The sequence below is a fragment of the Atractosteus spatula genome, chromosome 7 (assembly GCF_055471065.1).
Source record: "Atractosteus spatula isolate fAtrSpa1 chromosome 7, fAtrSpa1.hap1, whole genome shotgun sequence".
NCBI classification, from domain to species: Eukaryota; Metazoa; Chordata; class Actinopteri; order Semionotiformes; family Lepisosteidae; genus Atractosteus; species Atractosteus spatula.
Genome location: NC_142712.1, coordinates 61595823 through 61610586, shown reverse-complemented (window position 1 = coordinate 61610586; position 14764 = coordinate 61595823). Strand labels below are relative to the sequence as shown.

General features: G+C 40.8%; 1 protein-coding gene across 2 annotated transcripts; it reads left to right on the top strand.

Moving 5' to 3' along the window:
* The first annotated feature begins 1465 nt into the window (after positions 1-1465).
* Positions 1466-14762, top strand: ciartb (circadian associated repressor of transcription b). Of its 2 annotated transcripts, none has more exons than XM_088920126.1 (6): positions 1466-1630; positions 5313-5850; positions 7922-7997; positions 10074-10152; positions 11734-11860; positions 12571-14762. In XM_088920126.1, the coding sequence occupies exons 2-6, from the start codon at positions 5350-5352 to the stop codon at positions 12946-12948; spliced, it is 1161 nt and encodes a 386-aa protein (XP_088776252.1). In that variant the 5' UTR covers positions 1466-1630; positions 5313-5349; the 3' UTR covers positions 12949-14762. The 2 variants fall into 2 exon arrangements, with proteins under 2 accessions (XP_088776252.1, XP_088776251.1); XM_088920125.1 differs by lacking the exon at positions 1466-1630 and adding an exon at positions 1785-1857.
* The last annotated feature ends 2 nt before the right edge of the window (positions 14763-14764 follow it).

The window sequence follows — 14764 nt, the reverse complement described above, 5'->3', positions numbered from 1 at the left end:
TTTCTTCCACTACTTTACCGTGATCTTTATCGCTTCCTATAAAAGTCAAATCTTCACAACATTTCTGATCGTTCGGGACAGTAGTTACAGGCCTGTCGAAAATCAAAGGAACGTGGATTTTTTTTTTGCAGTTAGAAGAACTTTGGAAAGAGACTCTGTGTAACACTCGACTGAAAAGCGTTTTTAATCTCCAAAATAAAAGTATTTTAAGATTTTTCTCGACACGTAAAGAACTAACGAAACGGTAAAGGGATTTAATTATTTTAATCCAAGATAAAGCATGAGCTCTGTGAAACACGCCACCACGAAAACGCCCCCACGCCAATGCAACTTCAAATGCATCTTATAACCCTTTAACAATTACATTATCACTTTAGAAAGAATCTTTAATAATGTCATTCTCTTAACCTTAAGAAAGGTGTGTGTGTGTGTGTGGTGGTGGGGTAATCGCAGGTACTGTTAATTTGGTGGGATGTATTCCCTAAGTCATTTTACTGGTGTAACTTGCAACGGATGCTTTACTTTTTCTTCTAGTTGACGTTTTTTTTTAAAAAAAGTAACAATTTAATCAAGTGGGGGGCAAAGTTTATAAAACAGGTACAGCTCGGCAGTCACTAAGCACCTCGATCTACAATGTCAACACCGCGCGGTGCCAGCGAGCCGGAGAAACTTGACACTGATCGCACACACGGTGTACCCGGGCGTGGGTGCAATATTCTCATTCACTCACCCACCCACCAGTTCACTCATTCATCCCGGTGGCCGGCCCGCAACTGCCCAGTTGTGCTGTGAGGACACAATGGTAACGCAATGCGGAAGGCAACGATCCACACAGCAACTATCTTCCTACCAGGCCAATCCGATATCGCCACACCTGCATTTGTGTAATTGTGAAATCACAGCTTGTTCCACGGTACACCCCAGTCATTAAGACAGGCACTGCCTACGGCCTTTAACTACGGTTTGACATAAATTAAAAGAGGGCGAATTTCAACCGTCCGTTGAAAGCACTTCTCTTTTGGCCCCTGCCTTGTCTACGATTACACATCATGTTGTTCTTTTTTTACCCCCCCCCCAGTTAATTTTAATAAAACGATCCCAAAGTGCAGTTCTCTTCACGGCAAGAGATGCCCGCCGGCTTTGCCGCTGCTATCACGGGCGACTGTCGAAGCAAAGGTCGGGGGCGGAGGGCGCCCCCTTCCGGCGGCGCTGCGAGCCGGACGACATCGGGAGGGAGGAAAAGTTAGCCACCGAGAACAAAAGAAAGAAAAACACAGTTTGACTCCCAGCCCCAGCCTGTCGCAATGAAACCGATCCTCGTGTCCACGTGTTTTCGTAATTTCCATTGCATTTAAATATGTAAGCGCTTCCTCGCCTATCGGCTGGAGGTGGACCCCATCGCCAACTCCATTTGCCAGACACTGGTCTGAAAGCGCAAATCACAAACCTGCGCCTGTTTGCGCCCGCCTCCCCAGACACGTTGCCTTGGGAGCAGTTACACGGGGGTGCCTCCGCCGGCCGAGATCCTTGAACCCACCTCAGCGCGCTGGAGCGACGGGCTGCTACAGCGCTCCGGTGCGCCGATTTACCGCTGAACAAAGGAAAGTGCGATTCACTCGCTTCTGCTAAGGTATGATACCGTCGCTTAATATAACCGCATGCTACCCAGGCCGACGGGAGGAGGACTATGTCAGACACGTGTGCATGGGGGGGGGAAACCGATCTGAAGTTCAACTTACGTAACATTTTATATCAAGATGTATTCAGACTTGGTCTGGAATACCCTGGGAACAGTCAAGGCGGCAGTGTTACAGTGCGCACCGCTCAAAGGTCCGGTTTGAAAGAAAGGCAGACAAGGTAACTGCATTCTTTATACATGCATCGAGTCGGGCATTTTAATCCCTTAATGTACAGTAGCAGTCCTGCGATTTAATTGGACGTGGGCTCAGTTCTTCGTTCTTGTACAAAAGAGAAAATAAAAAAGGCAGGGCAGAAAACTAGTGTTTCATCTACACAGCTATTTCGACGTGACTAAGAAGAATTTAATAACTAGCAACGTTTCGGTGCCCGATCTGTAGCTAGTTGGAAAACAAGTGCATTACTTTTGTTTCCGCATCTTTTATTTGATTGACATCATCGGGGTGTTAGGGTAAAATAAAAATAAGGGCCCTGTGATTGAATTAAACTTTTCATCTAACCATTACTATTATGCTAGGTCTGACAGTTTTTACACCTGGCGCACACGTGCTGTAGTTATTCCGTTTTGCGGTTTTCCTCACGACGCAGTCCTAGTTTCATCTTTGAAATATTTGCACTAGCCGAAGTCTCGACTCCCGTGACGGATGAGGTCGTTTGTGTTTGCTGGAAAACGTGGCGGGTCCGTCCCTTACCTCATTCTGCACAATTCTCGCTATGCTGTAGTTTGGCTGTTTTTATGCCAGATTACAACCCCTGGGGTGCCGGCTGCGAATAAAGTCTTTTCGAGTTTATTGGTAATCACCTTAAGAGAAAAACCATCACGTTATGCAGACGAGCTAAAATGTGCAGTGTGTGGGCAGGGGAGGTATGTTCGTATGAAAGATTCGACCGAAGGAATTTGCAGAGAAACGCTAGACGTTTATAAACTTCCAAAACCTTTGAATTGTGGTGTGAATATATTAACTATACGGCGCCTTTCTTTTAAAATTGTTTTAAAGTCTTATGCACCGATGGAATTGGGATGGAAACGCCGGTCCTACAATTTATTTTTTTTAAAATTTTAATTACAGCTATTCTAGCAAGTAAAGGTTAAGTATTATATCAATAGAAAATAATCCGACATGATCATAAAACTCTTTGAAAAATGTCCAGTGTTGTTGGGTTAAGTTAAACGTGCATACGGTGTATTCAAATGAATATTTCTTCAATAAGCAGTGATGCCCTTTTAAAGACGGCCGATTTTCAGTGAATGCTTCAGTTAACGTCTGTTTTTGAGTTTGCTAGCGTTGTACGATTTTCTGTAGAGCTTCCGTTTGGGCTGTTTAAATTGAGTAATTTCCGTTATTGAATCATGCATTCCTTTATGAGGGTTTGGGGAAGGAGTGAGGGGATGAGGAGATGGCCGAGACCAACAGGCACGATTGTGGATACTCGCAAATACCCCTGAACGTCAGGAGAGGCAAGTGTCAGGGGAGGCTGTTCCATTTCGCGTTTGTGAAACATCTCCCCTAAACCTGTAGATGTAAGGTTTGCGCAGTTCACGTTAAATGAATCTCTCCTGCGTGAAAGATTTACCAACAAGATCTTGTAATTCTGCGGTTTAGACTGGTTATCTTGATACATTTTTAAACCGTTTCCTTTAATCCAGATGTGTTCGTTTTCTAAAAGCATGTTACCATTAGCTCACGTCTTAATGATTTGTTTACTATGCTGTTGTTACATAACGGTGTCTCAGGGCTCAGATCAGTGGTCTCCTTAAACAGGGAGGATTAACCTGTTCATGTGTAAAGACTTATTTTCATTGAAGCCTTTAAAGCCCTGTAACTGGAATGTACTTACAGTGTGCACTTAAAAATAAATTGTGTTGCACATTCGTTGCCAGTTAGCCTGTTCAAAGTTTATAATTGAAAAATGAAATGGAAACAAATGTAAAAAAAAATACCTTTTCTAGATTTTGATGGTTGATAGTTGGACGATTTTAATTGTGTTAAATTAAATGAAAAATGTTGTTTCAAACTGTTTATATATGGAAGGAATGTTATATAGAAGTGCAGGAAACATCTGGGGGAATACCTTTTTATTTGTAGGTTTTCTTATTTTTGGTTTGTTTGGTGAATAGCAAAGTTTTGTGAATTTATAAGGCTCTTTTAAAAGTCTTTGTGTGTGACCCTGGGTTATTTGTTTTTACTTTTTATTTTAATTCTACTCCATTTCATTTTATGGTCAGACTGTATGCTAAAGAATAAAGAGGCTTTCAGTTTTTCAGGTTTTTACGATGTCTTTAAGATTAAGGAAGGCACCATATTTAGTATTCTTTCTGCAAATAATGTTTGAAGTGGTGATCATTGCACGATTCTTGAACAAATGACTAAAAACTGGCTCTTTGAAACTCCCCCATTTTAGCAGTTTTCCTGCATGTTTGTGTTGTAGTTTACTGAAACCTTTAATCATTCTTCAGCATGGAATGTGAGTTAGTTTGCCTACAGACTGTGTCATGTCTTGCCTTAAGATTTGGATTCATTCATTAAAATGGAAATGGATTAACAGTACAGCTAGCATATGTTTCAATGTCCCAGTGTAGGAGCTGCCTCTCTGATCCCAAAGAAAAAGATATTATGATGATCTAGCTAAGCTAACCTGCTTAGCCCATTAACAGTTAATGGCTAAGTGTGCCTCAGTGTTCACCTGTGGTTTCATACCTCAGTGAAGCCTTTGTTTCATTTTGTCTTCTGCAACGTGGAGTGCTGCAAAGCCTCAGTTATAAAATAAACCAAAAATCATGCTTCCTCCAGTGCTGAAACAGTTGAGTTTGTCGTACGCCATTTGTATTAATGTGTTAGCTCATTGTGCTTCCTAAAAAGCTGCTTCCAACAGGGGCAGAATGTGGCTGCATTATAGTTAATATTGAAATGAATCTCACGTACGGTACTTTAGCCTACGATAACGAGACCTTATTATTTTAGGGTTGCTTTATGACCTAATTTAAGGCCTAATTTTGAAATGAGCCATGTTTTCATGTGAAGTATTAGTCCTGATCCTTTTTCTTATTACTGGCCATTTCTGCTGGAAACCGTGGATAAATTATTAATGTCATTAACAGGTGGGAAAGCTGAGATGATGTCCTGTTCCATTGTTGATGAGCTCAGAAAAGCCCCCTTATCTCTCTGAATCTGTCTTGTAGGGAAGCAGAGCTGGAATATGGTGCTACCAGGGGGCACAGGTTCATATCTTCCTGCTTGGCAGAGCCCTTCTTCATTTAGCAGTTGTAAATTAGTAGGCGCATCTATGCAAAAAACCTGCTTAAGGCATGGGACAAACCACAGCATCTAAACATGACGCCAGATACTGCAGTAATTAAAAATGTCTCTCACCACTGTTTATTCAGCTGATTGTTGAATGGACTGATGGTCTTCTTCTGGCCTCTTGATCCAATACGTAGAGGCACAGGAACCCAAACAAAAGTACCAGGAGTGTTGAGGTTTGTGTTTCTGATATATATTCCATGCTGCCAGGACAACACATTTTCCAAGCTGCAGCATGGCACACTGGATGAATGAATGAACGAGGTAGATCCTCGGCAGAGCTGTTGAAATAACACGCCTTTGTCTTTCTAGGTCAGTGATGAGTACTGGTGGATAGGCCCTCTGGCTGATGATGTCTGCTTCAGATTCTGACTGCTCCATAGACTGGTTGGCCAGCGACGATGATAGTGACAGCGTGTTTGAATCCGATTGTGACCGGGCCGATTCAGGGAGGACATTGCCCTTACCTCATCAGCATCTGTGCCACGCCGGGGACACTCGGGAGCCTTGTGCCCCACACTCAGACTGCGCCCCATCGGAGAGCAGGCACAGCTGTAGCCTGGACAAGGGCAACGTGCCCACGTGTGCGGATAGTGACAAGATCTGTGCCCCGGCTGGAGCCCCACGCAGGCGCGACAGGTCCTGGGACAGGAGAAAAGAAATGGAGCCCCTCCGGGGAGAGCCGGAGGGGGCTTCCTCCTCGTCCTGCCCATTGCCAGAGCGGTCCGAGCGCTCTCCGGACAAGAGCCCCAGGCCGACGCTGAAGAGGGACAGGAGCTTGAGGGACCTGGAGCACAGGGAAGGTGGCTGGGCCAGCGGGTCAGAACAGGACAGGATGTTTGCTCACAAGGTGAGCTTTAGAGACTGGCTTTTGGGTTCAGTACAGGAAAATAACTCGCGAGAGGCAAAACAAAAGTGACAGAACAGACAACCCGACACCCCCCCTTCTCACCTTTTTGCAGGTCAGATGCTAATTCTTCAAGCGTGAGCGTATCTTTCCCTCGAGGGGAATTCGTAGTGCCCTTGCTTTCAGAAAAGTACCTTGGAGTAGTTGATTTGAGAAAAGAAGCGTGCTTGTTTCGGAAAGAATTAGAGTTAAAATGCCCGTTGTTTTTTTTTCTTAAACCTTAAAATTGCATGACCTGGTTTAACTGTTGGAACTGATTTTAAAATGGAACAATTAATTCTGTCTTTTACTGTGGAAGCCACACTTCAGAACTAGTTTGGAAAATATCACCATTTCAAGTGCAGAACTGGACTTTAATTTCATCCAGTTGTCGGTCCAGTCCACACTAATGCTGAGAACAAATACCCATTCATTTTCACGTATATAGAGCAGAATTTGTTTTTTCAGATTTTGTTTTTGTTTTCCTGGATTCATGTAAAATTTTGGTCTGATTTGTAATTGGTAAAATAGCATTTCCATCTCTTAGATAAAGGATGTGGTCTTTAGTGAGGCCTTTAGTCCAGAAAACCCTAAGGCAGTAGTTCTGTTGAGGAGATTGACTTGGAGAATCATTGGAGCCCCTCTCTGGTTTGTCGGTATAGCAGACCCATGTCTCCATACTCACTGCCTTCTAGCCTTACCCAATCATCATAAATTCAAAATAGTTAATTTTTTGGTCACAGCTGAAGATTTTAATTAAGATTGGAATCTCAAATTGGGTTGTGGATGTATTATCTGTTTAATATTTAAACAAGATAGGCCATTAAAATGAAAATATTTCCATTTCTGACAGTTCACAGCAGAAAAGCTGTTTTTAAGTAACTTCTCCCACTCCTGCAATACCAAAAAAATCTGTTGATTTTATATTGTACATAACGGAGGTTTTGATTAATATATATGATACAAGATTAATATCATAAAAATAATTGGAACAAATAGGACATTTCTAGATATACACAGCCTGTTTAGATGTAAGGAGTCAGAGGCCTTCAGAGTATCTACACTGTTTAATAAATAGTTACTCAAGCTTAGATGATTCTGTTTTGCAATATGTTATCACTCTATGATCATAGAATGCTGCTTTTATCACAGGAAGACCCTTGGGTTAAGCAATCTGTGTTTGGTGTTGAGTAATACAAAACCTTTGCCTGCTAATTGTTTTCTTTATGGAAATTCTGGACTTTAGAGTATGTTTCCCAAGATATCAACCAGGTTTTTCTGCTAAAAATCTGTGTTTTAGAGATAACTGTGGAGTTTCCTACAGTTCTGTTAACAATATTAAGGTGTGATTCAGTATTTCGCCCTTAGTATTTCTTTGGCTGGTTAGGAATTGAAGATCTATACAAGTCTTGGAAACTGATGCAAGCCATGTAAGACATTGACATTTAGGTCAAAAGGTCACATTGGTGGTTATTGGAAGCATGTGTTTCGGTGCACGTTAATTTAATTTTAACTGTCTTTTTCATAATGTGTACATGAATTTGTTGAAGTATTGGATGCTGCCAGTTAAAATATTTTTCTTCCTAGTTGGGAAAATTCTCTCTAGATATCTTTCTAAAACAGGGAAGACGTTTTGAAATTGGATCATCATGCTTGATTCCCTTATTAAGCTTGTTGGGTTGTAAGGATCCTTCCGACCATGAATAGAAGTTAAAAGTTTACAAATTAAGATTGCTCAAAATGAAATAAATAACAGAACTTGACATTTCTTAGTAAACCAAAAACATAAATGGCTGTTTCTTATTTGTAGTATTTTTTTTGGTACATTTATAACAAAGCAAGAAAATGTTTACTATTTGATTATCATGCTCTGGTGTGTTTTTATTTTCCAAAATTTAAAATACACATCTACAGTTCATCTTAAAGATCAAGTTCATAATGCAAGATTGTTTAACAAGCAGACTTCTATAAGGAGATTTAAAGGATAAAATGTACAGTGAAAATATTCTGACTTGGATATGTTCTCCTCTTCCAGTGTATGGAGCTGCAGTGCTACATTCACCCACTGTCTTCAATCTTGAATGGCTTGCGATCTGGGAGATACAGACAGCGTAAGTGAATTAACCAAGATAAATGTATTGTCCCATTTTCTTTCTGCAACCTTCAGATGCACTAGTAGGTTACCATAATTCATTAAAATATGGTATTAAACTGAGGGCTTTGGGGGTAGTATAAATTGTGTGCCTCATTTTCCCATTTAGTTATTTAAAGAGAAAGCTGCTTTGCAGTAGAGCTGGTCAGCTATCAGGTTCTTGGGGTAGAAAAGCATGCAGCCTGCATCAAACTGGAATATTTTCAGATTCAGATTGTGTTCTCATTTCATTGTGGTAGTTCTGTATAGAAAATTACACAATAAACTCTTTTCATATGGTAAAATGACATTAAATGACCATAGATATTTCCAGTCTTAGATATATACCCTCATATTATTGCTTGCTTACATTTATCATCTTGTTTGTACTGTGCTCTTACTACCAGCCCCAGACTAGAACAGCACTAATTACCATGACTTCCTCTTCCTGTCTGATTAACAATTTCCTGCACAACTGGAAAAGTCTGAAAGAGCGGTGTATAGCTTGTGAAATGACCTCACGTAAGGACATGTTGTGTTCAATGACTTGTAACTTGTAAATAATACATTTAATGCAGTTCAAATTTTCATGTTAGCTCCATGTTTCCTGAAAATGTAAAATTAACCAAGCAGAATGAATGCATTTGCAATGATAAGATTACTGGTAAACACCATTCTGCTTCATCAGGCTGTGACTAATGACAATGGGGGATCTGTATATCTGTGCAAAAGCCTTGGCCATGTTTTGCACTGATCACTCAGTGTTTTTCCTTCGTTTAGCAGAAATGCATTTGATGCATGAAATTTTAGCCAATTGTCTCTTCTGTAACAGTCCTGATGGATCTATATTTTATAGCACAACAGTAGCTTTATGGTGTATAGAGAGGGAAAAATATTAATGACAAACAACCTGGCAGTGAATCAACTGGTAAATATGATGGTTTAGCTACTATAACCATTCGTACTGGCTGCTCTTGTGTAGTCGTGCCTTAAGTTGTTTTGTTCACATTTTTGAAGATTCTAATAAATGTGAATTTAAGATTGTAAAGTGACACATCTTAGTCTGGGCAACAAGAAACCTAGTTCGATTGTAACAGTCTTAATTGTTAAATAAAATTAAATATGAGTAAACACCAGTGCAGGCTCCAAGTAAATCTCTGATGCTCTGATAACTACATGTACTGTAACTCCTGATTATGTCTTAGGTGTCAAAGTCCTTTGCAGAGCACTGTATGTGTAGAACCAGCTCGTGCTTTTTCACATCGCAGATTTCCTTTCTTGTTGTATTCGTCATTTTCATTAAATTTTCAGTCATTTTCTTTTTTCCCCAATAGAATCAGTCGGAAACATCCTGTTACATCCCACAGACTTATGAGTAGATATAAATGTAAAATGAGTTCCGGCTGTTTTACATTTGCAAAATTTAAATATTTATTCCCTTAGTGAGAAAGGTGGGTGAGCGTAGACATTGCTTCAGTCTCCATGAGAAGCATACCTTTGGCACAAAAACCCGTGAATATACTGTAAGGCATGATTCCATGCTTTATTATAATAGCCTAGAGCTACTCTCATGGTACACTGTTGAAACAATGTTGAGTTTCCACAATGACTGAGAGCAGTTGACCCTCTAGATGAGTAACACTGGTTGTTTGTTTTTTTTTGTGTTGGTTCAAGACGTGAAGAGCAGGTTGAAGAGTTCATTTCCATTTCTGTAACAAAACTTTGCATCGGTCTACAGTAACAGGCAGTGACAGGAACTAAAGGGTAGATGGAATTTGAACTTCAAAATCTTTCCAGCAACCTCTAAAAACAAAGTTGAACAAGCTACCAGTCCCATTAAAAGCATTACAGTTACTAACAAACTCTCAGACAATATGAAAATGTATTGGAGTATATGAATGTATGGGAGTAAAATGCACATGGCATGTTTCCAATTGATATTGTTTTTGTTCATTGTGCACACATTTTCACAGGAGTGATTTTAAATTATTCTGCATTAACCCATTCCACTTCACTGCTGGATTTGGTCACAATAATTTGTATTTTATTTTTTTAGGCCTAAGCAGTTTCCAAGAGAGTGTTGCCATGGACAGAATCCAGAGAATAATGGGCGTTCTGCAGAACCCATGCATGGGGTAATTACATTCACTGGTTTTCTGATGTTCTCTCCAGGTGTTACTGCTTACCCAGCTAGTCAAGTCCACCCTATGGACGGCAGCCAGTGGGGTTTATCACACTGCGGCCCTCTGTTCTGTCGATTCTCTGTAATGATGTCATTTGAATGTATAGGATAGCATCACGGTGACCATCAGAACTCCCAGGGAGTACAGCAGTGTGACCGTTCCAGATTTTAAGCTTTCAGTTGATTGAACGCGTGTCTGATTTCCCGCACCTTCACAGAATAGCGTCTTGGAGTTTTCAGTACATTTAGTTCATTAGGAAAATGATTGCTTCACTTGCCACAAGGAATGTTAAATGTAGTGCTTCGAGGCAGCAGTAAGATGCCTGTGATTTTCCTTCAGGCAAAAATTTTAAGGGAGAGTGGCGAGGTAACATGAGAATTACAGTGAGCTTATTGAAATAACCTCATTTGCAGTTGCTGGGTTTTTGATGTTTTTGAAAAAAGTAAAGGCATATAAGATTAAGCATGTTATTGAAAAATCAGTTTCTGATCTAAACTGGTTTTCCTATAAAATAACAGTCATTGGAGAAAAGTGCTTGGACCTTTTGAGCTGCAGAAGATTTGGTGCTGTAAAACCATTTATTAAATGCAATCAATTAATTACGTGCAATCTGAATACCTAAAGGAGGTCCTTCCTTTATCTTGTTTGGCAATCCTTCTCACTTGTGGATGGGGTATAAATTTAGTGCTTCCATGACAGAAGCCAGGCTAATGTAGATTCCTGGATTCCCAGCTGCCCACTTCACATGCAAAGACAAAGACGAAAGAGGGAAATATCTGCTCCCCCCATGAATTATCAGGCTGGGTTGTTACTATCATTGTCACATTCCCACAAGTGAAATAAAAATAGGTAACAGCCTGGAGGAGTGAAACTGTGGAGGGAATACAATTGTCTTTCTGAGCGGTTATTGTTCTGGATAATCTATCGCAGAAATTCAGCACATGCTGGGAGCACAGCCGGTGGCTTCTAGCCATGTGATGCTTCCTAATTCCAATTAACCATCTGTCTTAGAGTAATTGGAATTAATAAGGACTGCAGATAACTTGGTCCTGAGATCCTACCTTAATGAGTTTCTGGAAGGCTGCCTTGCATTATTATAACTATTCACTTTAAGCTCTGGTGACCCTTTTGGCACAGCTTTCAGGCATATTTTCTTATAACTTCTCAGCTGAACTATCACTTTTTGACATGTATGTTGTATTATGAGTAAACTCACGAAGGATTTTTTGTGACAATTTCTCCCCTCTAAAATGTTAAGACTGGATATGTATGACGTCTTCATCTCTTAAGAAACCTTAAGACAGGCCACATTGATATGTGCTGAAATAGATTTATTGAATAAAGGATTTTATTTCATTATTATTAGCCCCAAATCCCTATTGTTCTGACTAGACCACACAGGGTATGTTCTCAATGGTCTTTTTTTGTGTTTCATATTGTGGTCAGAAAAATAGTTGTGATCAATATTAAATGACCATGATCTGTCTTCTCGGTGTGTTGCACTTTCTAAAACACTTGGCTCTTAACTTGCAGCGAACGATACATCAACATCATTCTGCAGGTTGAGGTGATGCTGAAGAATTGGTTCCCTCATGTGAAACCCAGTGACCAACGCCTTGATGAGGAGACCCAGGACACTCCTCCCTCAAAGAAGCTGAAGGTATGTTTTTGTGCACATTATTATGCTGTGGCTTTTTATGCAGAAAAGGACATTTGGCAAGAGCTTCCTTGATGTCAAAACCCACTTTTAATACCGAAAGTGTAAGGAATGTTTGGTTTGTGTGCAGGGCGTATTGCAGAACCTTTAGAACAGGGGCTCCGTTTCATTTTCAAGTTAAAATATTTCATAGAAGATCTTTGCTTTGTAAAAAAGGTTCAATTATATGATGTCCCTTGACACTGCCTCGCTGACACATGTCAGAGGTAATTGTGAGCAGTTGAGATTCCTAGATGGTCGTATTGATTTCTGTTGGAAGTGGCACCAGACACAGTGAGGAGTTCACTGTCCATTTAGTCCACTAGCAATTTCATTGCAAAGCCACTTATCCACTGGAGAAGCCATTTCATCCCTAAAAACTAGATTGTTCTACAATATGTATTCTTCACTGTGCCTCCACTAAATTTCCATTCATTGTTCCTTATCTTTTTTTTAAAAACAAATACCTCAAACTTACGATCATCCTTCTCTTTTTGGTCATAAACTTGAATAGAAAAGCTCCCATATAAATCCAGTTGACATATATACTGTATTTTGAAAGCAAAGTGAGAGTAGGTCCTAAATGGCTAATTTACTATAAGGACTGGCTTTGCAAGTGTAAATTGGGGGGGAAAAAAAAAATCACAGTCATTAAAACCGTTTTTTCCTTCTAGGTGTCTCCCTCCGCGATGACCCTGAATGCTCCAAAGGCCAGCCCCACCTCTTCTTGTGTTCTTCCTTCGAGCCACAAAGCCCACAGAAATATTGAACTGCCTCCATCCGGCACTACTTCATCCACAAACTTAAAGTGGCTGCACACCTCCCCCATCTGTACCCCCTCTGTGGAGCATGTGCTGGGGAGACTCGGCCACCGGGCCACGGCCAGAGGGAGCGACGTCACGCAGGACAACGTGGTCTCCTCCAGCACCGACGGCCGCTGCCCACCGCCGGGGAAGATAAACGCCCCCTGTTTGGAAAGACTGCTGAAAGCTACGGAGAGCATCATCAGCCATAAAGGGACAGGGTCCGCGAAGGAAACGGGCTGCTCTTAGTACAGGAAGTCGCTCTGGTCTTTTTGGGGAGGGGCAGCGGTTCTGTCATCACCCGCCCCTCGTAAGTTAGAGTTGCAGCCGAAGGACGCGAGACGTCGGTTCGGTTTGAACGCTGTCGACGGCAAACCCATTCCAGCCTTCAAACAAGAGAACGTAGCCCTCGTGTATTAGCTCCGGAGGACATCGAGGTCTGGGGACAGAGGGTGGTGGTGAAAGTAAAGTAAATCTGTCGTCTTGTGAGACGTTCTTTTTTTACCCACGCCGAGTTTAGTCAGCTGCGTTTATTTTTGATAAACCGCCTTATTTGTGCAGTCATAGGCGTACGTATTGACACCTTCCATCGCCAAGAGTTACTCCCCGAATTGGTGATAAATGTTGCTAAATATATTATTCACTGTAAAGAGTCTGTGAAGTAGTAGACGTCTATAATTATACCTTATATCTTTAATTCACCTGAAATTTGCTGGGATGAAAGAGTGTTTGGTTAACAGAAAGGAGATTAAGTAGTGAAATTTAATTAAGTAGTGAAAAAATTTCTACATTCTTGAGAATTTCGCATTTTTTGGTTTTGACAAGTGTTGTTTGTCCAAAGACTACCTTTCTGATCAGCATTTCTCTATAAGAAACTGATTTCATGAGGAATGACCCCCCAAGAATGAGATGTTTGAGGTCTATTGATAATTAGGTAGAGTGCAACTTGGCTTAGCCTGCTTGGCTGAGGACCAGCCTCCTGGCTGTTGGAGGAGGAGGAGGCTGGGACCCCCGTACAGAAGGAGGAGAGACCTAGGGGCAGCTGCAATGGTAGAGATGGGATAGCAGAGGGGGGGGGGGAAACGTGAAAGAGGTTTTTGCAGACATATACAGTAGATGGAGCTTTCAAAAAAATCAAGTAAGGAATTACTGATGTAGAACAGACAAGACGAAAGTGGCTTGGTTGTTGTCATTTCTCTGGAACTTCCCTATAAACAGCTTCCATTTTTAAGAACAAAGACTCATTGCTGGGGAGTGGGGGGGTTGGGGTGAGTATTTGTAAGACATAGCCATCTTTTATAAGGGAATGGAATGTATGAGTCAAGTGTGTTTTGGGATCACTTTAAGATGTCTCGGTAAAAAAGAAGAATGAGTCGTTGTCCAGATCGATTTGAGTTGTGATTGTGTGTAAGCAGCGTTTTTTTGTTTGTAATTTCAGCTCTCAGAAGCATTAATGATGTGACTGTTACTTCATATTAGAATTTAGATTAATTTTGATACAACACTTCTACCTCAAGCTGATACCATGTCAGAGGTTAAAAAAGACCCTCTTAAGTTGAGTTGTCATGAGCCAAACTATCTGGGGTTAGGATTGGTGGGCGTAAGCCAGTGTTTCTACACACAGGATATAGATGAGGTGTTTTAAACCCTGACTGGTGCCATTATGAAGAATGTGAACTACAGATATTGAAAGTTGGTCCAGGCCAATAGTGCCTGTACATCTGATGTTAACCTTTGCCTGTAAGTGGTTTTGTGAAGAAAGATCACCCTTAAATACCCGTCTCCGAAAGACACACCAATCCAGGAATCTTTGAGCTCTTGCCATTTTCTGTATTGCAAGTAAATTATTAAAACTCTGCCAACTGTATTCTGTGGTTAAGTGTAATTAACATTTAAGTCAGTACAGGCTGAACAATGTATACACTAAAACCACCAAATGGGGAAAGGTATTACTACGTGTAAATATTTTGAACAATGTTCCAGGTTGTTAATTTACACTACAAAGTGGCCTTTATAGTGTGACATTTTATACTTTCAAAATAAATGTGGTTATATTTGTTGGATG

Bases quoted from the DNA above. Each gene is read 5' to 3' on its own strand.
- ciartb (XM_088920126.1), top strand. From the start codon at position 5,350: ATGATGTCTGCTTCAGATTCTGACTGCTCCATAGACTGGTTGGCCAGC. The intron at 5,851-7,921 runs GTGAGCTTTAGA...CTCCTCTTCCAG, and splicing joins ACAGGATGTTTGCTCACAAG to TGTATGGAGCTGCAGTGCTA. The intron at 7,998-10,073 runs GTAAGTGAATTA...TTATTTTTTTAG, and splicing joins ATCTGGGAGATACAGACAGC to GCCTAAGCAGTTTCCAAGAG.